Source organism: Arachis hypogaea, chromosome 13 (assembly GCF_003086295.3).
Source record: "Arachis hypogaea cultivar Tifrunner chromosome 13, arahy.Tifrunner.gnm2.J5K5, whole genome shotgun sequence".
NCBI lineage: Eukaryota > Viridiplantae > Streptophyta > Magnoliopsida > Fabales > Fabaceae > Arachis > Arachis hypogaea.
In genome coordinates, this window is record NC_092048.1 from 138,079,220 (window position 1) to 138,102,521 (window position 23,302).

The 23,302-nt window shown below is 31.6% G+C and overlaps 3 protein-coding genes across 7 annotated transcripts; 1 reads left to right on the forward strand and 2 right to left on the reverse strand.

Annotated features, from left to right (window-relative positions):
• The first annotated feature begins 733 nt into the window (after nucleotides 1-733).
• Nucleotides 734-20,519, forward strand: LOC112791990 (uncharacterized). 5 transcript variants are annotated; one of them, XM_072213231.1, is made up of 14 exons: nucleotides 734-1,183; nucleotides 1,531-2,146; nucleotides 4,284-4,359; nucleotides 13,477-13,617; nucleotides 15,993-16,261; nucleotides 17,483-17,710; nucleotides 18,387-18,510; nucleotides 18,614-18,681; nucleotides 18,763-18,822; nucleotides 18,925-19,083; nucleotides 19,419-19,565; nucleotides 19,651-19,865; nucleotides 19,982-20,090; nucleotides 20,174-20,519. In XM_072213231.1, exons 6-14 carry the CDS (start codon nucleotides 17,591-17,593, stop codon nucleotides 20,264-20,266), a joined length of 1,095 nt encoding a protein of 364 aa, XP_072069332.1. In that variant the 5' UTR covers nucleotides 734-1,183; nucleotides 1,531-2,146; nucleotides 4,284-4,359; nucleotides 13,477-13,617; nucleotides 15,993-16,261; nucleotides 17,483-17,590; the 3' UTR covers nucleotides 20,267-20,519. The 5 variants fall into 5 exon arrangements, with proteins under 5 accessions (XP_072069332.1, XP_072069333.1, XP_072069330.1 ...); XM_072213229.1 differs by having other exon boundaries at nucleotides 794-2,146; XM_072213232.1 differs by lacking the exons at nucleotides 13,477-13,617; nucleotides 15,993-16,261.
• On the reverse strand, nucleotides 4,915-5,412 carry LOC140177773 (uncharacterized). Its single transcript, XM_072210937.1, has one exon. The coding sequence runs from the start codon at nucleotides 5,410-5,412 to the stop codon at nucleotides 4,915-4,917; it is 498 nt and encodes a 165-aa protein (XP_072067038.1).
• LOC140177774 (uncharacterized) lies at nucleotides 5,485-6,429 on the reverse strand. Its single transcript, XM_072210938.1, has one exon. It carries the CDS (start codon nucleotides 6,427-6,429, stop codon nucleotides 5,485-5,487), a length of 945 nt encoding a protein of 314 aa, XP_072067039.1.
• Nucleotides 20,520-23,302: the final 2,783 nt, after the last annotated feature.

Below are 23,302 nucleotides of genomic sequence, written 5' to 3' on the forward strand. Positions count from 1 at the left end.
TCTAACGTAATTAACATTCATGATATTGACATATTTTACTCATTCTGCTTTTTGACACGGAAGTTGTCTATCAATATAAAAGTAATGCTAACACGCGTCACTTTTGCCACGCGCATATGAGAAAAAATTTTTCCTTCGACACAATAGTATTATCCAAAAATTTTTCCTGGACTGGTCCAATTTCCCACGTGTTGCGCGATAATAACTATTAAAAAAAACGGAGATTATACATCAACTAAATTAAATAATATAAATTTGCTAATAATTTATTCTCATAAATTTTCTTTTAATTAAAAAAAATCGATGTAGTCTTTTATTTATACATTATCCTACAAAAGCTTGTTTATATAAATTTTTGTATTGAAAACAATTTTTTTAACTGTCATGTTTATTACTTGTTCAAAAAGTACCGATGGTCACATCTAAATTAAAAAAATTTAGAAAAAATATTTAACCATAATTATAGAATATATATAGTTTTCATTAACTCATTGTATATATTTATAAAATTTATTATAAAAAGTATGTAAACAATATTAATTTAATATTAACATAATAAATAATTATAAAAATTTTCATCACATGAATATGACAACATCATATTTTCACCATTGACAAATGATGGTGAACCGGACGGTTTGGTAAAAAGTTGTGAACGGGTGGGTTTAAAAAACCCGGACCAGTTCGGTATTTTAATTGTTTTTTAAAGCTAATATAGAAAACCCTAGTCTAAACTCTCAAACCCACCTAACCCCGCCTCTATGAATCACACTATCTTCTCTCTATTCCTAACGGCACACAGCCACACACAGTCACAAAGACCACAGATCTGGGCGCTGGGAGCTCACCTCCGTCGTCGCCGCGGCTTTCTTCACCTCTTGTGGCTGTGCTTCCCTGCTTCTTGCTCGTCAGATCTTGTTGTCGCCCGTCCTCGCCATCACTGCACCTAACGCCCTGCCTCAGTCCTCCTTCTATACTCGGCTTCTCGTGTCTCATCGCGCCTCCCTCGTCTCGTCTCCGCTCGAGCTGTGGTTCATCCTCGCCACGCCACCCTGCGCCTCTCCTCCGTCTCTGTGGGTGGTTGTTGCTGCTCGTCTCTCATCGTCTTTGGATGTTACCGCTGCACGCTGACCTGCGTCATGGATTTTGCCGTTCGTCTCTGCTCGTTGGCGGACCACCGAAGGTTACTTAATCTTTCTGCCGTAAGACTTGAGTGGTTATGATATAATGATCATTGTTTGAATTGATTGTTGAGTGGCTCTAATTGATTGTTAATTGTTAACATACTCGGTCGTTACAATATGATTATTGATTGCCTAATTCGAAATCGTTGCCAATTGAAAAATATTGATTTTGAATGTGACAGTATGATTATAATTAAATAATATGTTCTAATAGAATTGATTGATAATTGCTAATAGATGGATAGAATTGATTATTAATTGCTTGATTGGTTAATTGTAAATCGATAATAAACTCTATTGCTTCTTTCAAAGAACTAATTTCTTAATTGAAATTGATATTTTTCAGTTTCTCCTCTGGATCTCGCATAAAAGGTATTGAATTATTCTAGTAATATATGTATGTTACGCAAATTCTAATTTCGTTAATAATAACATAAAAGGTATGCGTGTTTGTTGTGATTATGTGAAAAGAAACTGATTGTAACTTTTTGTATGTTACATAAGTGATTTGTGATTTTGCTTTATGAATGCAATAATCAGAGCACAAAGGCCACACATATATTTTCGGAAGATCTCTTTGAAAAGATTGAGTTATTCATTATAATTGGTATATTTCTCTTTGGTTGGTTGAGTTTATAAGTATGGAATAACAATGAGAGTTGTTTCGGAATATCTAGTTATATAAAATATTATTCAAAAATTATATTCCCAGCAATTTTCAGAATATTTCAATATTCATATCTTCATATATTTTTGTTAAGTAGTTCGGAATTAATTGCATTATTTGCTGTTTGGGATCTGTATCTGTACCCATCTTGTTCAGGGATCTAACTGTGTTTTTTTTTTTTAACTGTATTTCACTTTTTTTTTAACCTTCCTATTGAGTTGAATTCCTCACGTCCTGGCTGAAAGCATCTGCTGTTTCTCTCGGTAAAGTTTCTCTTGTAGATTTCGACTAAAAGGTATTGCATTATTCCTACTAATATATGTATCTTATGCACATTCTAATTTCGTTAATAATAATATTAAATATTTGTGTGTTTGTTGTGATTGTGTAAAAAAAAGTGATTCTGTAACTTTTTTTAATGTGCATATAAGTGGTCTATAAGTTTGCTTTGCGATAATCCTATCAAAAAACTCACATGGACAAAATTCTTTCGTCTTTGGGAATTTAAAACATAGTTTAAACATTCATTCTACGTGAGAGAAGCAAACACTGAAAAATCACTATTTTATTTATTTAGCTGTACCCACCCATATATGGAAAGATATTTATTATTAGTGAATTACTGGTCTATGTATTAATCTTTGGTTATAGAATAGTTTTACACATTCATTCTTCATTAGTGAGAAAAGTAAATACTGACCAATCACTATTTAATTTATTTAGCCGTCCCTACCTAATATGTATTTTCTTTCCAAAAATATATTTATACACGAAATGATATATATATTATTAGTGAATCTGTTTTATTGACTGGCTTTGACACCCATCTAAAACTGAAACATAAATTATCAATTTTTTGAATGTGAAAGTAGTTAATTGTACAATCTTAAATTTCATTGTATTTCTTTTTTTCATTCATATATTTAGAAATGATGTTATACGAATAATTGTTTTGATATAGAATTCGTGTAATAATTTATGGTTGTATATTTTCCTCCACCTCTATCTCTATATTCATTTCTCACACCAATATGTCCTCCGTTGTATATTCTTATATTCTGGCTGAGAAGCTATTTAACTTTTAATTCTAATTGTAGTTTGGTTTTAATGAGTTAACTTTAAAGCTAAGGAACATCATCGTTATGAAGATACACTCGCGTAACGACTATTTAACAACTTGCGCAAGATTTGGGTTGGAGTTCTTAAATTTTGTGAGCGGACAACATGAAAAATGTAAATTAAGAGAGAAAAAAATTGAAAATTAAGAGAGGCCAAAGTAAAAGATTAGAGACTTGGAATTTACAAATTATTAATTTGGGGAGGCCATTGCCCTCTTATTAACGGAGTGACGAACGTAGCTCCGTCACTGGATTTGATGATTTAATCATTTTAATTTTGACAAATTCTTTAATTGTTTTATACTACAAATATAGATCTCCAGTAAAAATCTTTATTACACTCAGCATTATATTCTTTTCGACCAATAATTTTTTTTAATTAAAATTGCCCGTATAAATACTTTTTTGCGATCTTGTTTTTGATAATCTTCAAAAAATAAAGAACTAATATGCAGTCGTTTGTTTCGTTCCATTTGTGAATTCATGCTAATTATTATTATTGTTATTCACGCATATGATTTTTTTTGTGACTTTGAGCCATTATTCTAAATGTCTCAAATAAAAAAAAAAACACTTTTACATAATATACTCAACAACGCATATGATTTTTTTCCTTGTCTTTGAGCCACTATTCTAAATGTCTCAAATAAAAAAAAAATTGTTTTACATAATAAACTCAACAATTATCTATTTTATGATACTAAATGAGTAGCAATTATATAGTAGATACTTTTTACTAAAAAATTATTTTTGGTAAAAATAGTGATATAATGTAACGCTATAACTTAACCAATTAAAAATATTATTCTGAATTAAATTATTTATGACATCATTGTCATGGCTTTTTTTTTTTAATTTTCAAAAATTTTATGTCATATTTTTTAATAACGCTTTATACAATTTGTCCACGTTATAACACTGAGATATTATATAATTGAAAAAAAAAAAAGAATCGATTGCTACTATGACATGTTTTCTGATTTTCTCAAACACAAATTTAAAACCTCAATTAAAAAACTTTACTTGGCGTTTTCACATTTAATCACACCACCTAAAAAAAAAACTTTATAATTAAATCATACCTGAGTTTTTATTAATTAAGCCATTGTTAGATGTTAAGTTGCTTCTGGTTAATTTATTATTCTTGAGATTATATTACAAAGTAGAGAGATGTTAAGCTATTATAGTTCTGATTGGTTAATATGATCTGCATATTTCGAGTATTTGTTCTATTACTGAACTCAATTGCAAACTTGTTGCTTTATTCTTCTTCAGACTAACCTGATTTTAACACTATGATTTTTTCTATGCTAGATAACTACTAATAAACAGTGAACGACAGAAAGAATTGCATGTCAAGATGCTGATATGATAGATATCTACATATAAGGTTAGTGAGTCAAGATATACTTGATTTATTTAGACATCAAATAATTTCTTGGCTTTATCTCAATTATAATATATTTGTTTCTGATGGATAATCTTGCATGCGTATGTTATTCTGTACTTTGAAATAGATATAAATTTAATAGAATTAAGTATATCAATATATATCATATATTGTGAATCATACTAATATTATAAGATACATGTAACTATCATAACTTAAAAGATAGGATAAATTCGACCTTAGAAATCTTAGAAGAAACAACCTTGAGAAGTCATTCAAAGAAGTTTTTGCTAATAACAATAAAGCAATAAAACATATGATTAAAACAAAAAAATATGATAAATCTAAGATTATATTAGCACCTTTCTATAAACAAAAGTCTTCCTTCTTCTGCATGATAGGTTTCTTGTGATAAAATTAAAAAATAGTCATAATAAATATTCATATCACAATAACACTTTTTAAAGGAAATAAAATACATTCGAAATATTACCTTCAATCCAGATTTCTAAAAATTTTATTATAGACAACATTATCTGTTACAGTTGACTCTTTTCATGCTTCATTAAAAATTAGTATTTTGAAACCTTGTCTGGTTGTTATTCGAGAAAGAGCCGTGTACAGTTGACCGTAGCTAAAAACAGGCTTCCTTAAAAGTAAGCTTACATTAGATAAAGATTGACCTTGACTCTTATTTATGGTCATAGCATAGGAAACCAGTATAGGAAACTGTCTTCGGTTAAATTTAATGGGGATCTTATGATCAGAAGGGGACAGGTTCATACGTGGTATGAACACTTTTTGTCCTGCATTACTACTGGTAATTACTTTGGCTTCAATAACTCGTTTCCCTAGCTGAGTAATAATCAACCGTGTCCCCCTCCCATTGCATAAACCCGAAGAATGATCAATGTTTCTAAGAAGCATAATCGGTATACCAACCTTCAATTTGATTTCGTGGTTTGGAAGATTGGAAGACTTGAGACCATTGAGAAATTCAGGGGTGTGAACAGTTGCAGCAACATCTGTTTGTGTCTCGGACTTGCAAGCCATATCAGCACTAAAGCTCGTATATTCATTAATCTCATCTACAGTCTGAAGTGTTGGTGCTAACACAGCTCTATCTTATAATTTCTTCTCGTCATCTGAATCCTCAATGTAGTTCTTGAATGTAGATGTTACAACAGCTTCAACTGGATTAATCCAATCTTTTATCAAGATGTCATCTGGAATTTTGATTCTACCAATACCATAAGAAATCTCACCAATCTTTCCATCTCTTATCTTCAATAACCAATATGCAAACTCCCTTAAACTTTGATCAGATTCTTCAATGTTGTTAGATCCCTTTAATCTCATGTTTTGAGTCAACTTTAACACCTTACAATGATCCCACAAATAAGATGAATTGATGGTTGCATTAACTACATCTTGTCTCGAACCTTTAGGTATTACAGGTAAAATCTGTCGAAAATCACCTCCAAACACAACTGTTTTACCGCAAAATGGTAGATTTTCACTATTGGAGTTCACAATCTTAAGCAAATCTCTCATGGTACAATCAAGAGCTTCAAAACAAAATTTATTAACCATTGGAGTTTCATCCCATATAATCAACTTAGATTTGACTATCAACTCAGCTAATTGGCTTCCTTGTGTAATGTTGCAAGTTGAAAATTGGTCAACAATTAAAGGGATTGCAAAGCTAGAATGAGCCGTTCTACTGCCAGGAATTAACAAAGAGGTTATACCACTAGAAGCAACTGTTAATACAATTTGGCCTTTCGAATGCAAAGATGCAGCAAGAGTTTGCCATATGAATGTCTTCCCTGTACCACCGTAGCCATGTAGAAAGTATAAACCACCCTCACCCCGGTCGACACTGTTGATAATAGTATCGTAAACATTCTTTTGCTCAGTGGTCATCTTCGCAAGATTTAATAAATACTTTGACCCTAAGTCTTGTCTGTCGTACAACAATTCCTCATTGATTAGGTTATTATTTGAAAGATCGCAAGAAACCCCATCCTCAAAATTAATGTTAGGAAAAGGCATGTCAGGGTAGTCCATTAGACTACGGTTATTCCTCTTGAGAATTGTCTCAATTTCTATGAGAGTGAGATTTAACAACTCATTGTTGGATATTGTTACTCTTACATTAAAAAAAAATCAAGTGCAAACATTGATATAGAAATATGTCATTTGAAAATCAAAAAAATCTAGAAGCAAGTTAATACCTGGATGGTTAAGTAGTCATCTTCTATTATGAAATATACCATCGAAGGGTATTTTCCATGTCTTCTCCCAAACATATAGGGGTCTAGTCATTGAGTTAGAAAACAAGAGTGGCAAATAGATTCCTCAGGTATTTTCCAGAACCCTAAATGCTTGCTTCTTCAATTGCTTCAATATATTCCCTGTCATCTTCCAACAAACAGCGAGCAAAACATGCCTCCCAAAATTATTTGTATTTTGTAAACAACACCATTGTATGTTCGAATGTCCTCATAACTTGTTGGTCCTTTCACCAAATTGAGAAGTATCCTAAGATAATATGACTCCCCCGAAGGAGGAACAAAATAAACACGACCAATTACATTATGTGACCTTCTTCGATGCTATTTTTCGGAATTAGCATTCCATAAAAATTTGGAAGGAAAGTCTACATAGCTCAAATGTTTTGCTTCCTCAAATTCACGATTTGCTTCAAACCATTCCAAGAACATGGACTGATTGATAGTTGGCCTTTTAACCACATCTTTCAATGATTCGTGATCTTTGAATAAAACAATTTGTTCGCTTGGCAAGTGAAAAGGTAGGCGGATGATTTGATGATTGAAGGGGTGAAGATCTTCTATCAGAACATCCAATAGGGTTTATATTGATTGATTTGATGATTGTTTGGGGTTAGTGAGCACTAAGGGCAGTAGGCTTCACTTCACAGGTACTCTATTTAGATTTGTAGTTGCTTCTGATATTGCTAATTCTATCTATTGCTATACCGTATTTTAGTATTCTGAGTGAGTTTTTTTTTTCTTTTTGATATGGAAGTGAACAATGGATTGGAATAGCTATTGAGTGATGTTTCTTTTTTTAACTTTAATTTTTTTTTGTCTAAAAAGTCGTTGATATTCAATAATCTTGCTTTTTTTAAAATAGGTATCTGCTTTAGAATAAATAATATAGACATTTAATAATAAACCCTAAATCCAAAACCTTAAAATCTAAACCTAACCCTAACCCTAAATCCTAATTACTAAACCCTAAATTCTAAATCTATAAACCCTAAACACTAAAAGATAATTTCATGAATACATTGGCTTTCTAAATAAACCAAAATACTACTTCCACTAACAACACAGAACCCTCAGGGTGTAATGTCCCACATCTGTTGGGAGGAGAACGAAGTATGCCTTATAAGGGTGTGGATACCACTCCATAGTATGACGCGTTTTGACGAATGAGTGTGAAGGGCTTCGGCTTCAATATATTCCCTGTCATCATCCAACAAACAGCGAGCAAAACATGCCTCCCGAAATTATTTGTATTTTGTAAACAACACCATTGTATGTTCAAATGTCCTCATAACTTGTTGGTCCTTTCACCAAATTGAGAAGTATCCTAAGATAATATGACTCCCCCGAAGGAGGAACAAAATAAACACGACCAATTACATTATGTGACCTTCTTCGATGCTATTTTTCGGAATTAGCATTCCATACAAATTTGGAAGGAAAGTCTACATAGCTCAAATGTTTTGCTTCCTCAAATTCACGATTTGCTTCAAACCATTCCAAGAACATGGACTGATTGATAGTTGGCCTTTCGACCACATCTTTCAATGATTCGTGATCTTTGAATAAAACAATTTGTTCGCTTGGCAAGTGAAAAGGTAGGCAGATGATTTGATGATTGAAGGGGTGAAGATCTTCTATCAGAACATCCAATAGGGTTATATTGATTGATTTGATGATTGTTTGGGGTTAGTGAGCACCGAGGGCAGTAGGCTTCACTTCACAGGTACTCTATTTAGATTTGTAGTTGCTTCTGATATTGCTAATTCTATCTATTGCTATACCGTATTTTAGTGTTCTGAGTGAGTTTTTTTTCTTTTTGATATGGAAGTGAACAATGGATTGGAATAGCTATTGAGTGATGTTTCTTTTTTTAACTTTAATTTTTTTTTGTCTAAAAAGTCGTTGATATTCAATAATCTTGCTTTTTTAAAATAGGTATCTGCTTTAGAATAAATAATATATACATCTAATAATAAACCCTAAATCCAAAACCTTAAAATCTAAACCTAACCCTAACCCTAAACCCTAATTACTAAACCCTAAATTCTAAATCCATAAACCCTAAACACTAAAAGATAATTTCATGAATACATTGGCTTTCTAAATAAACCAAAATTCTTTAAAATCAGTCATTATAGCATATTAAATCAAATATATATTTTGAATAATTTTATAAATAGTGATAACACTTCATCAATTACTTATCAATAATTGATACAACTACTTATGAATATGAACAAAAGTCACATTAGGAAACACTTCCTGATATACTTATCAATAACTGATACAACTACATGATTACAACACTTGATAAACCAACTAATAATATAAAAGAAATACTAATAATACTACTTCCACTAACAACACAGAACCCTCAAGATGTAAGGTCCCACATCGGTTGGGAGGGAAACGAAGCATGCCTTATAAGGGTGTGGATACCACTCCATAGTAGGACGCGTTTTGACGAATGAGTGTGAAGGGCTTCGGCTTCAATATATTCCCTGTCATCATCCAACAAACAGCGAGCAAAACATGCCTCCCGAAATTATTTGTATTTTGTAAACAACACCATTGTATGTTCGAATGTCCTCATAACTTGTTGGTCCTTTCACCAAATTGAGAAGTATCCTAAGATAATATGACTCCCCCGAAGGAGGAACAAAATAAACACGACCAATTACATTATGTGACCTTCTTTGATGCTATTTTTCGGAATTACATTCCATACAAATTTGGAAGGAAAGTCTACATAGCTCAAATGTTTTGCTTCCTCAAATTCACGATTTGCTTCAAACCATTCCAAGAACATGGACTGATTGATAGTTGGCCTTTCGACCACATCTTTCAATGATTCGTGATCTTTGAATAAAACAATTTGTTCGCTTGGCAAGTGAAAAGGTAGGCGGATGATTTGATGATTGAAGGGGTGAAGATCTTCTATCAGAACATCCAATAGGGTTTATATTGATTGATTTGATGATTGTTTGGGGTTAGTGAGCACTAAGGGCAGTAGGCTTCACTTTACAGGTACTTTATTTAGATTTGTAGTTGCTTCTGATATTGCTAATTCTATCTATTGCTATACCATATTTTAGTGTTCTGAGTGAGTTTTTTTTCTTTTTGATATGGAAGTGAACAATGGATTGGAATAGCTATTGAGTGATGTTTCTTTTTTTAACTTTAATTTTTTTTGTCTAAAAATTCGTTGATATTCAATAATCTTGCTTTTTTTAAAAAATAGGTATCTGCTTTAGAATAAATAATATAGACATCTAATAATAAACCCTAAATCCAAAACCTTAAAATCTAAACCTAACCCTAACTCTAAACCCTAATTACTAAACCCTAAATTCTAAATCCATAAACCTTAAACACTGAAAGATAATTTCATGAATACATTGGCTTTCTAAATAAACCAAAATTCTTTAAAATCAGTCATTATAGCATATTAAATCAAATATATATTTTAAATAATTTTATAAATAGTGATAACACTTCATCAATTACTTATCAATAATTGATACAACTACTTATGAATATGAACAAAAGTCACATTAGGAAACACTTCCTGATATACTTATCAATAACTGATACAACTACATGATTACAACACTTGATAAACCAACTAATAATATAAAAGAAATACTAATAATACTACTTCCACTAACAACACAGAACCCTCAGGGCATAAGGTCCCACATCGGTTGGGAGGGGAACGAAGCATGCCTTATAAGGGTGTGGATACCACTCCATAGTATGACGCGTTTTGACGAATGAGTGTGAAGGGCTTCGGCTATCATTCCTATCGTCAAAGGCAAAACCGTGAGACCTTGTGTGCCAAAGCGGACAATATCGTGCTAGCGGGTGGTTTGGGCTGTTACAGATGGTATAAGAGCTGGAACCCGGATCGGTGTGCCAGCGTGGGCACTGAACTCCCATAGGGGGTGGATTGTAAGGTCCCACATCGGTTGGAGAGGGGAACGAAGCATGCCTTATAAGGGTGTGGATTCCTCTCCCTAGCATGACGCGTTTTGACGAGTGAGTGGGGGGGTTTCGACTATCATCCCTATCGTCAAAGGCAAAACCGTGAGGCATTGTGTGCCAAAGCGGACAATATCATGCTAGCAGGTGGTATGGGCTGTTATACATGGAATAAGAAACCCTTGGGATACAATTGTAGCAGACTTGAGACATATCTCATAGGCCATGAACTATAATAAATGGTATTCCTTTTGTGAGTAATCATATTGACTTTGGATACTGAGACCTCTGTTGAAAGAGGCAAAGTTGTCCTCTTTGAACTTTTAATCCTTTCATGAACTCTGATTATATCTTCACCAATGATAAAACTAGGGTTGCAATGAATTTTCCTTTGTCTATTCTCCATAAACTTTCTCCAAGGAACAATATTGAAGGTTTTAATGTCAACCTTAGATAAAATAGTGTGGCATCCCATATTGGATATTTCATAACCCATTAAATACAAATTGTCTTGAAAAACAGTGATAGATTGAAAATATGGCTTTCGATCCTGGTTTGGAAAATCACTTATCTTAATTTTTTGGATTTTGAACGTCACCACGTCAAAGATAACTATATCACTGGCAATACTGGATTGCCTTCCCACCCAATTGATCCAAAAGGCCTTGCCTCCGTGTACGGTAGAACTTTCACCCAGATTCTTCAGCCTTTGATCCTTAATATAACCATGTCTCCATTTTTCATAAGCCGAGTCATATACATTGCAGTGAAAAAATCAATCTCTGATATGGTTCTTTGATACATGTACAATGAAATACTTATCAGTTCTAGGAGTGAAACTAAATGCATACCCGATCATAGCTTGGTGGCATAGTTTGTTAGCAGGGTCTTCCAAGCACCAAAGACTTTTTAGAAGGGGATTCCAAACCAACATCTCAGAATTAAAACCATTGATACTATATCTCAGGCATAGCATCCCATATTTAGACCCAATAACACTCCACCACTCAGATTGATCAATCTCAATAGGCAGCTGTCATGGTATGATGGCTCCACTGACACAATCAATCATACTTATGTTATCTAGCGAATACACCCAAGCAGCTAAACCAACCTGAAGAAGCAGATTCAAGTGTTTACCCTTAGTTGCAAACGTGTTCTCCTTCATAAAACTATATTAAGATAATATCGCATTCCATACTTTACCTAGTGCCCTGCATCTTGCTGTTGTTTTTGGCTCGCTTCTCCTAAAAATTTCAAGCAAGTTATCATCCGGAAAAACTTGTTCTAGGTTCATCTCTGCTGAGGTAGCACTTTGGCTCATGTTGATGTGGACAAAAGGAATGTAATATTAATACCTATAATCTGATGATGATTATCCTTGTATGGGGTATTTATAGTAACTACTTTAGGCTATATAGGAGTCACATGTGTGATTTTAATTTATTGTTTAAACCCTTTTTTTTAACCTTCAAATATAAATTCTAGAAAAGAACTATGCCCAACAAAATCTAAAGGTTACTATTTCAAACTGTGTTTGGTTTCACAGACTCCAATGTAAAACATTACTTGTTATTTTAAATGTATATCGCTGTTAAAACAATATACAATGCCTCATTGAAAATCCTTTTTTATAGCATAAGCAAACATTGAATGAGCATAGGTTTACCTATGCTGAAAGGGATGATTTAACCCAACATTTAATATATTTTGATTGTCTTTTGTCAACAGTTTTTTGTATATGAATAAATATAATATTAAAATCAGATATATTTGCAGTCATTTATTATATATATATATATATATATATATATATATATATATATATATATATATTTTACAATCTATATATTTGGTTGCATGCCTTGACTATCCTCTAAAGGTTATTAATTAAATAACGATTGAAAATAGTAAAAGTTGATATATCGTATTCTAATATTTCTTTTACTAATTTGTAAATGATTCTCTTATGTATAATTGTTATTGAATCAGTTCCTTGTAAATTATATTGTATATATATTGTACTCTACAATATGATAATTGTAAGTTTGGAATATAGATAGATAATTTATAATCAACAATTATATTGATATGGGTTACTCCATGCAAGAAAGATTAAGTCATTAGCATCAATACAAATTAGAAAACAAAATTCTAAAAGCACACTTTCTAGAGACATAAACATCATTACTAATTAAACTAAATACCATCTGTTAGAACAAAGTTTAGAGATTTTCTTTCTTAATACTCAACCTTGACTTCTTAGTACTTGACAACATCCTTATGAGTATACTTTCCAAGTCTTTCATAATTATTCCTATAATTCATGTATCAATCCTTTTAGCTCTCTAAGTTAGAACAGAGTTTAGAGATTCTTTTCTTTCTTACTACTCAACCTTGGCTTCTTAGTACTTGACAACTGCCCTAAGGGTGTACTCTCCAAGTTTTTCGCAACTACTCCTATAATTCCTGCATAAATCCTTTTAGCTCTTCCCTTGCCCCTGGTAATTGTCTTAGACTCATTGACGGATTTCTGATGATCAAAACAAATTAAATAGTTAGTAATCTTGAACATTCTAATCATACTTTTTAATCATTGAAATTTCCTTTTCTATACACTAAAAAACTTACCTGTCCACTTTGGACAGATTTATCATCACCGAGATAAACAACATCAGTAGTACAATCCAAGCTAGTAACATTATCCAACTCCTGCAATATCTGATAGACTTGTTCTGCATGATTTTTTTTAGAGAAATAGGTCGTTTAAACTATATAAATTTATTGTAAAGTTTGCTATTTTCAAATTTTCTTACCTCCACATATTGTTCATTTACAGACTGGCTGTATTTATGGATAAAGTGCTCATCAAGGCAAGCTTTTGTGACATTATAGACATTCTCATTACCACTCAAATTACTACTTTTCACATTAATCCTTAATAGCAACTTCATCCCAAGGCCGTCTTCAGTACCTCCGGGTAAGAGTCATCAGAATCATCCTTCATTATAAATTCTTAAAATAATCAATAGGGTGTTAATGCTATGTTTTAAATGAGGATAAACAAATTGCAATATGTTCATTGTACCTGACTTTGGTTGCACTCAACCCTACAATTTGGCTTGCTTCGGTATCCCACAAGACTACACATATACTTCCAGTTGCATCAGAAACATAAGCTTGAAGCTTATACTGCAAGTCTATCTGAACCACCTTCTTGCGGCAATGGTCACATTCAAATCTCTCCTTTATCTTTTTGCATTTTTTATGAAAATACTTGCAAGCTATGAAGAACCAACCATTCCTCCCGACATCAAAGTCAACAATCGTACATAGTATCCATTTAAATCCAACCTAAACAAAAAAAATTGTTGTTCTTAAAATAATAAATAATAGTGTATGGCCATATTCAAAAGGATATATGGTTCTTTTATATGCTCACATCACTTGCATTCAACACACTGTCTATTGTTTCAACTTTGCATATCCCGTTTCTGAGCTCATCGATAGCAGATCGATTTGAACTGGATGACATATGACTTATCCTCTGGGATGAAAAACAACTATCACCTTGAGTGCTGTCCACCAAACTATATAACAGAAGATTGAGTAAATTTACATGATATTTTATTTCCACGAACTTATTAACAGATATATACCTCTTTAAATAGTTCGGCCTCCTTAATATTGGGATTTATGTGGATGTTAGACGTGTCAAAACTACTCTGAATACTAATCTTCCCTGAAGATTAAGACAAAACAATAAATATCTGCATTATTCTAAAAAGCATCTTTAATTAAAATTTTAAATCATTTATAGAATTAGATTCATTCCATTCCTTTGCTCTGAATAGTTGGAATGCAACTATGAGAGGTTCAGTCTTGTCACCATCTAAATAGGGTTGTATCAAGTCCACCAGTGAACCAAATAAGGTACAACTAATAGAATTCTTCCTGATATATTGTAAGTTAGCATATTTGATAACAATTAAATGAGTTGTGCATCAACTTGATTGTCATAAGGTTTTAAATACACAACACTTACTCAAGGTCTTCCACTAACAACCATCCTTCCTTATAACCTCTGCTAGCACATCTATAATGCAAAAAGATGTTCTATGTTAATGGATAAATCATAAAAAAAATAACATTAAACAGAGTCTGAACTAAACTATTACCAAAAAGAAAATTCTGATCAAGCCTTTCTTCTTGCATAGACGCAATACTCCTAAATGTAAATGGTTGAAACGGAAAGAGCGGTTGAGGGATATGAACAACCATTGTTGTCAAACTCTCGAGTTTACGAGTTTAGATATGGAATCGACTTGACTCGGGCATAGACTCTATCCTGAATAAACTCGGCTAGACTCGGTCAAATTCGGATAAACTCGTGAGTCTAGGATCGAGTTAGCGAGTTTGTGTTTTTCTTCATTTTTGCTCAAAAAGGCATGATTTTGAAACAAAAAAAAAACACTTTTTTTATTAGGGTTACGATAACACTCCCAAAGAATGAAAGAAAACTCACTCATCTACGTCGTTTCTCTCAAGTCTCACTTTCTCCATGTTCTGCCGCAGTCGCCGTTTCCTGTCGAGCTGCCGTTGTTCGACTGAGTCTATTACCTCTGCTCTGATTTGCGTCATTGTCTTTGTGAATTTTACCTATGTTGCCCTCTACTTTGTATTTCTTCACATCTCCACTATCTGCAACTCCATCGTGCTATCACCGTTCACAAGTTCGACTACTTCTCCTACAGTCCTATCTCTGCTCTGGTTTGCACCATAGTGAAATCCATGACTATTTGTCACCGTCGTTTTGTGCTGCTGCACCCTCACCACTGCTGCCTGCTGCACCCTTGTCTTCGATTTGCTGTTGCTAGGATTTTGCCCCTTCTTTTCTTCTGTATCCTCTATTTTTTGTATGTCTTTTGCCCTTTCTTTGAGCCTTTGCTTCTTGATTTTTTTTCTTTTTAAATTTTATTGCTTCTAATTTTAGATGGCCAGATGATTCATCCATTCATGGCTGATTAGTAATTAATTATTTTGATTATTGTTAATTTAATTATTTGATATTGTTCAATGTTCAACTAAAGATTTAGTATTACAAATTTAGAATTTTTAATTTTGTGTATTCTATGTTGTATTTGTATAAGAATAATTATAGAGAATTTGAATGTGTATTTTAAAGTATTTGTTATAATGTATGCTATTATTTTAATTTATTATGTGCTTTAAGATTAATATTATTAATTTTGAAGGGTTATAATTGAGTATATATATATATATATATATATATATATATATATATATATATATATATATATATATATATATATATATATGTGAACTTCATAACAGGTGAATTCGTACGAGTTTACGAGTTAACTCGCGAGTCGAGTCTAGGTCAGCTCCAAGAGTTTACTTAGACTCGCGAGTTTGACAACCTTGTGAACAACCATGCTTCTTTGTAATAATGTGATCCCATACTGAAGGGAGCTGCACTTCATCCACATATTGTTCTTTTGGACTATAAAAGAAGAAATACTATATAACTGTCTTTCCGACAGAATGGGTCGGAACAGTCGTACTACTGATTTTGGAATCGTGCAGTGTATCCTATTGTCCTGGTAACAATAAAATAACAATAATGTTATATGATAGTTTGAACAAATTTTGGATAATAATTTAGAAGTTAACATGGTTTAAGCAAACCTTCGAGTCGTGCAATGCAATCTCTAAAGCACCAACTTCACTACTATTTGGTCGTGGAGGACCATACCACATCCTTACAACATAAATTTTAATGATCCAATATGTTCTCTTTGTAGAGATTTCTTTAAAAAAGTCACATCTTTCACCCATGTTAGTTTATATATTTTTGCACATTGATATATATGTATGTACTTATATAAACAACAAAGAAGATAGGTGCATTCGAAATTCGAACTACAATTATATAAAATTTTATTTTAAATTTCTCCATAATTTCCCTCCAAAAAAGAGTATGTAAGAGAAACAATAGGTTTATAAATTAAGTGTAATAGTTATCATTAAAAATTATTAATATTATTAATATATATATATATATATATATATATATATATATATATATATAACAGACAGTGATGAGTAATCTAAAATCTCGACACTTGAATAGTCTAAAATCTTGACACTTGAATAGCCTGAATGATCAACCTACTCAAGATTTCTATTTTAAATAGATAGTGGATGCTATTATTGCTATGTCAAAGAGTCATGTTTTCATTCTTCCATGTGGCCAAGCACCTGAAGTTTCTCAACAAACTACAAGCAACTACTTCGAATTGAGTTTACAAAATTTTTATATTAAATTACTCGCTACTTTCTAACACTTTGCCATCTTATGATGGGAGAAAAGAAGCAAGAGAGAGTGAAATTTCATTGCCATCTTCTATGAAATTACTTATACAAAATTCCTACTTTAGTACAGTAACAATATTTATAATTTAAAATATACAGATATAATTATTTATTTAAACAAAAAATCTAAGAAATTAATTATATAACAAGTCAATTAAGTCATTTTTTATTTTTTATTTTAAAATTTGAGAAACTAAGATAATGACTAGAAAGTTGTTTTTATTTGCCTCCTAACGAACTTAATTTTAAATTTATATTTTTTAAATTTTAAATTTTATTTTAAAAAATATAATTTTTTATTATTTATTTTATAAGTAGAGAAAAAAATATAAAAAAATTATTTAAAAATAACTAAAATACAAATTTAAAATCGAGAAGATTTAAATTTTTTATTTTTCTAACTAGCTAATTGGAGTTAGCTGAACCGTTTATATAAATGTTGCAAATAGAAACGCAGCGAAGAGTATACACAACATAACACAACTCAGATAATCAAAGGGAGTGACGTTAAGTTTAAGGGCCAGTCACTAGCGTGTTTGTTTCGTTGTTCCACCGCCATGGATACCCCGCCGCCGCAACGACCACAAACACCTTTCACTCCTCCGATGCCGCGCCAACCTGATTCCACCTCCTCGATTCTCGTCCCCTTCCTCATCTTCCTCGCCATTGTCGCCATGGTATGTATATCTCTCCACTTCACATTTGCACTATTGCAGCATTCCATCAGTATGTAATGTTGCATCTGGAAACTCACGCTTTTGTTGCTCTTGATCTTGTACTCCTAGCTACAAATCTCATTCGTCCAATGGATACTTTACCAATTCGGTTTTCTGATTTGCTATAACTGTAGCAAGTAGAGTACCAATTAGTTTTGATTTATGCCTCGCGTTGCGTTCCTGCATAGTGCCGTTTCTTTCCCTTTCATTCATCGATTTTCTGGATATCTCACAAGTTAAATTCCTTTTACTATTGGAAGATTTCTCGTCAATAGACATGTTTGCTCTTAGTCGCAGCTTTGCTTTCTAGGTTGAGAAACCCTTAGGTACTCTAACCTAACTCAAAATGATCATGAATGGTCTATTGTGGTAATGCATTGTTCTTTATGTCATTAGTTCTTTATTACTATGTTTTCGGGAAGGAAATCAGTTCAAAGAATGCCATAGTGCATTTGTTGGTGCTTTACTATTTTCGTTTGTGGTTTGCGCTGTAAATATTATCTAGGTTGGAAGTTTTAGTGAAGTGGATAGGGTTTCTCACCAAAGTTGACTAGTATAATAATGCTTGGTTATCGTTTTTTTTGTACTGTTTACTACTTTGGAAAACATCTCTTCATATACGAGATATTACCTACAGGTTCTGGTTCCTTCGGGATCACCATCCTTCAAAAATTCATTATCCATTCTGCACCAAGTTCCGGAAGGCCATGTGGGAGTATATTGGAGGGGAGGTGCCCTTTTGAAAACCATTTCGGATCCAGGTACCAACCACTCTTTGCTCTATTTCTTCAATGTTTTCCTTTTTTCTTCAATATGTGCTTGCAAACAAGTTTTTGCTTCTGATCTCGGTCAATATTGTTCCAGGTTTCCATCTAAAAATGCCTTTCATAACTCAGTATGAACCTGTACAAGTGACACTTCAGACAGATATGGTAAATTTATTATAACAACTTTGAATTGTCATTTATTTTCGCTCTATAAGTTCAATTTTGGGATTACACCTACCGTCGCAGGTGACAGATATACCATGTGGTACTAAAGGTGGTGTCATGATTAATTTTGGGAAGATCGAGGTACTAACGAGTGCATCTTTTCTTCTGCAATGTTTCTGATTAACAAGTGGTGTACCCTTTACATCCTTAATTATATATGCGATGATGTGTATTCTTTTGTAGGTTGTTAACCGACTCAGCAAAGAATTTGTCTATGAGACATTGCTCAACTATGGTGTGGAGTATGATAAGACATGGATATATGATAAAATTCATCATGAGATTAATCAGTTCTGCAGCTCTCACAGTCTTCAACAAGTCTATATAGATGTGTTTGATCAGGTTAGGTCTGAATTTTTACAAGTATAATTTAAAACCAACAGTTTAATTTAAATCTAATACAGATTTTTAATGGGGCAAAAATTACTGGGAATTCAATTTAAGCCAATGTAATTGTCTAGGGTTCATAGTTGAACGATGTAATTGTGCTTAGCAAATTGTGGCTCCTATTGTCATCCACAGACCGTGGGAAAGGATTTTATGCAAGTCTTAAAGATTTTATCATTCTGGACTTTGTGGCTTTTTCTCCTCTGTAATAGATGAATTAAATCAATATGTCCTTCCATTTCTTTGTTCTTAATAAAATCATAACAAGGCAAGCATTGGAGCCCTTTCAGATTGATGAAAAGATGAAAGATGCTCTTCAAGTTGACTGCACCCGCTATGCTCCGGGTATTGAGATCATCAGTGTCCGTGTAACAAAACCCACAATTCCGGATAGCATAAGACGAAACTTCGAACAAATGGAAGAGGAGCGTACTAAGGTTTATTTTTTACTGTAAACGGTATGTCCTTTTCTCTGTTTTGAATGAGGCTAACCAGCAATGTGCTTTGCATATTATCGGATAGGTCTTAATTGCTATTGAGAAGCAGAAAGTAGCTGAGAAGGAGGCAGAGACAATCAAGAAGATGGCTATTAGTGAGGCTGAGAAGAATGCTAATGTTAGCAGGATCCTTATGGAGCAAAAGTTGTTGGAAAAGGATAGTGCTAGACGACAAGAAGAAATCGAGAATGCAATGTATCTGGCACGTGAAAAGAGTCTTGCAGATGCGGATTTCTACCGGTGAGATTTTATATTCCTAAATTCTTTGATGCAAGTTTATGAATTTCATATTTCATTTTGTAATCCATGGTCTTAGAAAAAAGAAATGATTAATTCTGTTGCCTTTGAGATTTTAGTGTAACAAAGGAAGCTGAAGCAAACAAGTTGAAGCTTACCCCTGAATTTCTTGAGCTTAAGTTTATCGAGTCCATTGCTAATAATACGAAGATTTTCTTTGGAGACAAGGTATTCTCCTCTCCTCGGACCTCGGTTGTTTTAGTTTGTCTGTCCTTGTTTTAAGGTTCTTGACATTTGAATCTTCTCTCCAGGTTCCAAACATGATTTTGGATCAGAGGGTATTTGGAAACTACCTTCATGAAGTTTCTAGAGGGGCAGCTAAGATGGTCAAGGTCGATGCGTAAATTGTTAGAAGTTAGATGCTCAGAAATCGGAAGTCTCAGCTAAGCATTGCCAGGATTTTGTAGAAGATTCAAACGCCGAGTTATCTTTTACAGAACGGGAAGAAAGAGAAGAGAAGAGAGTTTGACGAAGTTTATCGTTTTCTTTTCAAGTGGGAGAGGGGTGTGTAATGTAGATAACTAGTGTTAAACCCGTGCGATGCACGGGCTTATATTTTAATTTTTATATGATAAATAAAAAAGAGTGAAGTATTAATCCGGTCCTTGTTTATTTTTAAGAATGACAACGCGATCTCTCAAAATAAAATTGATCCACTTTGGTTTCTGCCCCTAATTTCGTCACACAATGTAGTTTCTGTGGGTATTTTTTCGTCAACTCTGAACGGAAAATGCTGACGTATCAAGTTCAAAAATGGACAGGAGTCTAATTGTCTCTAAATTTAAATTTGTTAGGGATTTATTTGTCCTTATAATTTTTGAAATAATATTTTTTTAGATTATTTTTTTATTTATTATATTAATATTCTTTTTCTAATAAATTATTAAATATATAGTATAATAAGTACAAATTAATTAATAAATTATTCAAATTTAAAAATATCATTTATTATGAAATTAAATAAATAATTCTCAAATATAATTTTTAAATACATAAATAATAAATATTAAAATTCAGTTAATACATTAATAATAATAACCCTATGATATACTATTAGTATTATGATTTAGATAATTTTTTACAATAAAGTGAAAACTAATGAACACATTATTTGATATATAATAAAATATTTTTGAGTAATAACAAATTTAATTTTTTATCTCTTTAAACTAAATTAATAATTTTATTTAATATCTTTGTACTAAAATACACTATGAACAAACTACTAATACTAAATAAAATAATTAAAATATATAACCTTTAATGAAATAATTAAATACTAATTAAAATAATTCTATTTTTTATCTCTTTAATTGAATTCTAATATACTTGAAATTTTAATTAATCTATATTACTCTTATATTGATAAATTTTTATCAATCTATAACCTTATGATCATATGTATTATTAATAGATTAATAATATTATTGATACTTTAAATTTATTGAGTTTATAAATGGTCTCCATCATATATATACAATTATTTCATTTAGTATTAGTAGTTTACTTATAGTGTATTTTAGTATAAAGATATCAAATAGAATTATTAATTTAGTTTAAAGAGATAAAAAATTAAATTTGTTATTACTCAAAAATATTTTACTATATATTAAATAATGTGTTCATTAGTTTTCACTTTATTGTAAAAAATTATCTAGATCATAATACTAATAGTATATCATAGGGTTATTATTATTAATGTATTGATTGAATTTTAATGTTTATTATTTATGTATTTAAAAATTATATTTGAGAATTATTTATTTAGTTTCATAATAAATAATATTTTTAAATTTGAATAACTTAATAATTAGTTTGTACTTATTATACCATATATTTAATAATTTATTGAAAAAAGAATATTAATATAATAAATAAAAAAATAATTTAAAAAAATATTGTTTAAAAAATTATAAGGACAAATAAACTCCTAACCAATTTAAATTTAGAGACAATTAGACCCCTGTCCATTTTTGAACTTGACACGTCAGCATTTTTCGTTCAGAGTTGACGGAAAAATACCCACAGGAACCGCGTTGTGTGACAGAATCAGAGAACAGAGACTGAAGTGGATCGATTTTATTTTGAGGGGTCGTGTTGTCATTCTTGAAAATGGACAGGGACCGGGTTGGTACTTCACTCAATAAAAAATAATATTTTATAATTATAAATTTTTCAAAGTTTAGTATAATATTATCATTGTCATTATATAATAAACGTATTTAATATATTATTTTATCTTTATTCAAAGTAAAATACAAATGGAATAGTTTGAAGTTTATAATATTCTTGAGTTATAAAAAAAGAGACCTGAAAAAATAAGAACATATATAACTGTAATAGTAGCATGTTAATTTTACACTAAACTTTATATTATAAGACTAATGAAATTTATCAACAACCTAATATTTTACTAACCTCATTAGAAAAGTAATTGGCATATGATGTTGTGTTTCATGTTACACATTTTATTTCAAGTTTGAAAGTATAGTTAATAAATTAGTTCTATCTACGACAATATTTGTATAAAAGTGCAAATCATAACATGTTACTAAAATGAAAATACTATTTTCTTACCTAAATATTATTAAAAACTTTGTTGAACGCGACATTTGTTGTTGATGAGTTTGGATTACTGTCTTTATTTAGAATTAGAATGTTCAAGCCATTGCGACTCTTAATTCTTGACAAAATAATGTAAAGTTGCCCGTTGGTAAACACTGATTTTGGAAAGTAAAGTCCTACATGCGATAATGATTGACCACATAGTGAAATACTTTGGTTTCAATGTTTTTCTCCTCATATATAGTATCCCGTCAACCAATAATGTCTAAGTTGCATTCTAAATATGATTTAGTTTGTTAACACTATTAGATATCAATAGCATCACAAACAGTTTTCTCAATTAATGATCAGACCTCGTTAATAGCTGCAATGAATTTTCTATCGTCACATAGTAGTCCCATAAAATAAAAAATATCTTGAAAGTTAGGATATGTAATCCCATTAACTGTCCTAATAGACTCATATGTTGTGCAACTTTTTTGAATAATTAACAAAATTCTTATATAGTAGATATCATATGTACCCGGTGGAACATAGTTTAATCTCCCGATAAAATATTCTTTCTTGCGTGGATATCATTCCCTTTCTTCTATATTATAAACAAATTGATTTGGAAACTCAGCATACGTTAGAGTTTAACCTGCTTCAAATTTTTTGTTAGCCTCCATCCATATTAAGAACATCGTACCTTTCCCTTTCTATTAATCAATGATTTTCTCAAGATTGTTATTTTCTATTTTCTAGGTAAATAAAAAGTTAATATCATAACTGAATATCATAAGTCAAAGTTCTCCATATATCCTCCTGTGTAGATA

What these genes read in the sequence shown, in the direction of transcription:
- LOC140177773 (XM_072210937.1), bottom strand. Translation starts at nt 5,412, where the DNA reads ATGGCTTGCAAGTCCGAGACACAAACAGATGTTGCTGCAACTGTTCAC.
- LOC140177774 (XM_072210938.1), bottom strand. Translation starts at nt 6,429, where the DNA reads ATGGACTACCCTGACATGCCTTTTCCTAACATTAATTTTGAGGATGGG.
- LOC112791990 (XM_072213231.1), top strand. Translation starts at nt 17,591, where the DNA reads ATGGATACCCCGCCGCCGCAACGACCACAAACACCTTTCACTCCTCCG. An exon ending in TTAATTTTGGGAAGATCGAG is followed by an intron (nt 18,823 to 18,924) that starts GTACTAACGAGT and finishes ATTCTTTTGTAG; the next exon opens with GTTGTTAACCGACTCAGCAA. An exon ending in AGATTTTCTTTGGAGACAAG is followed by an intron (nt 20,091 to 20,173) that starts GTATTCTCCTCT and finishes TCTTCTCTCCAG; the next exon opens with GTTCCAAACATGATTTTGGA.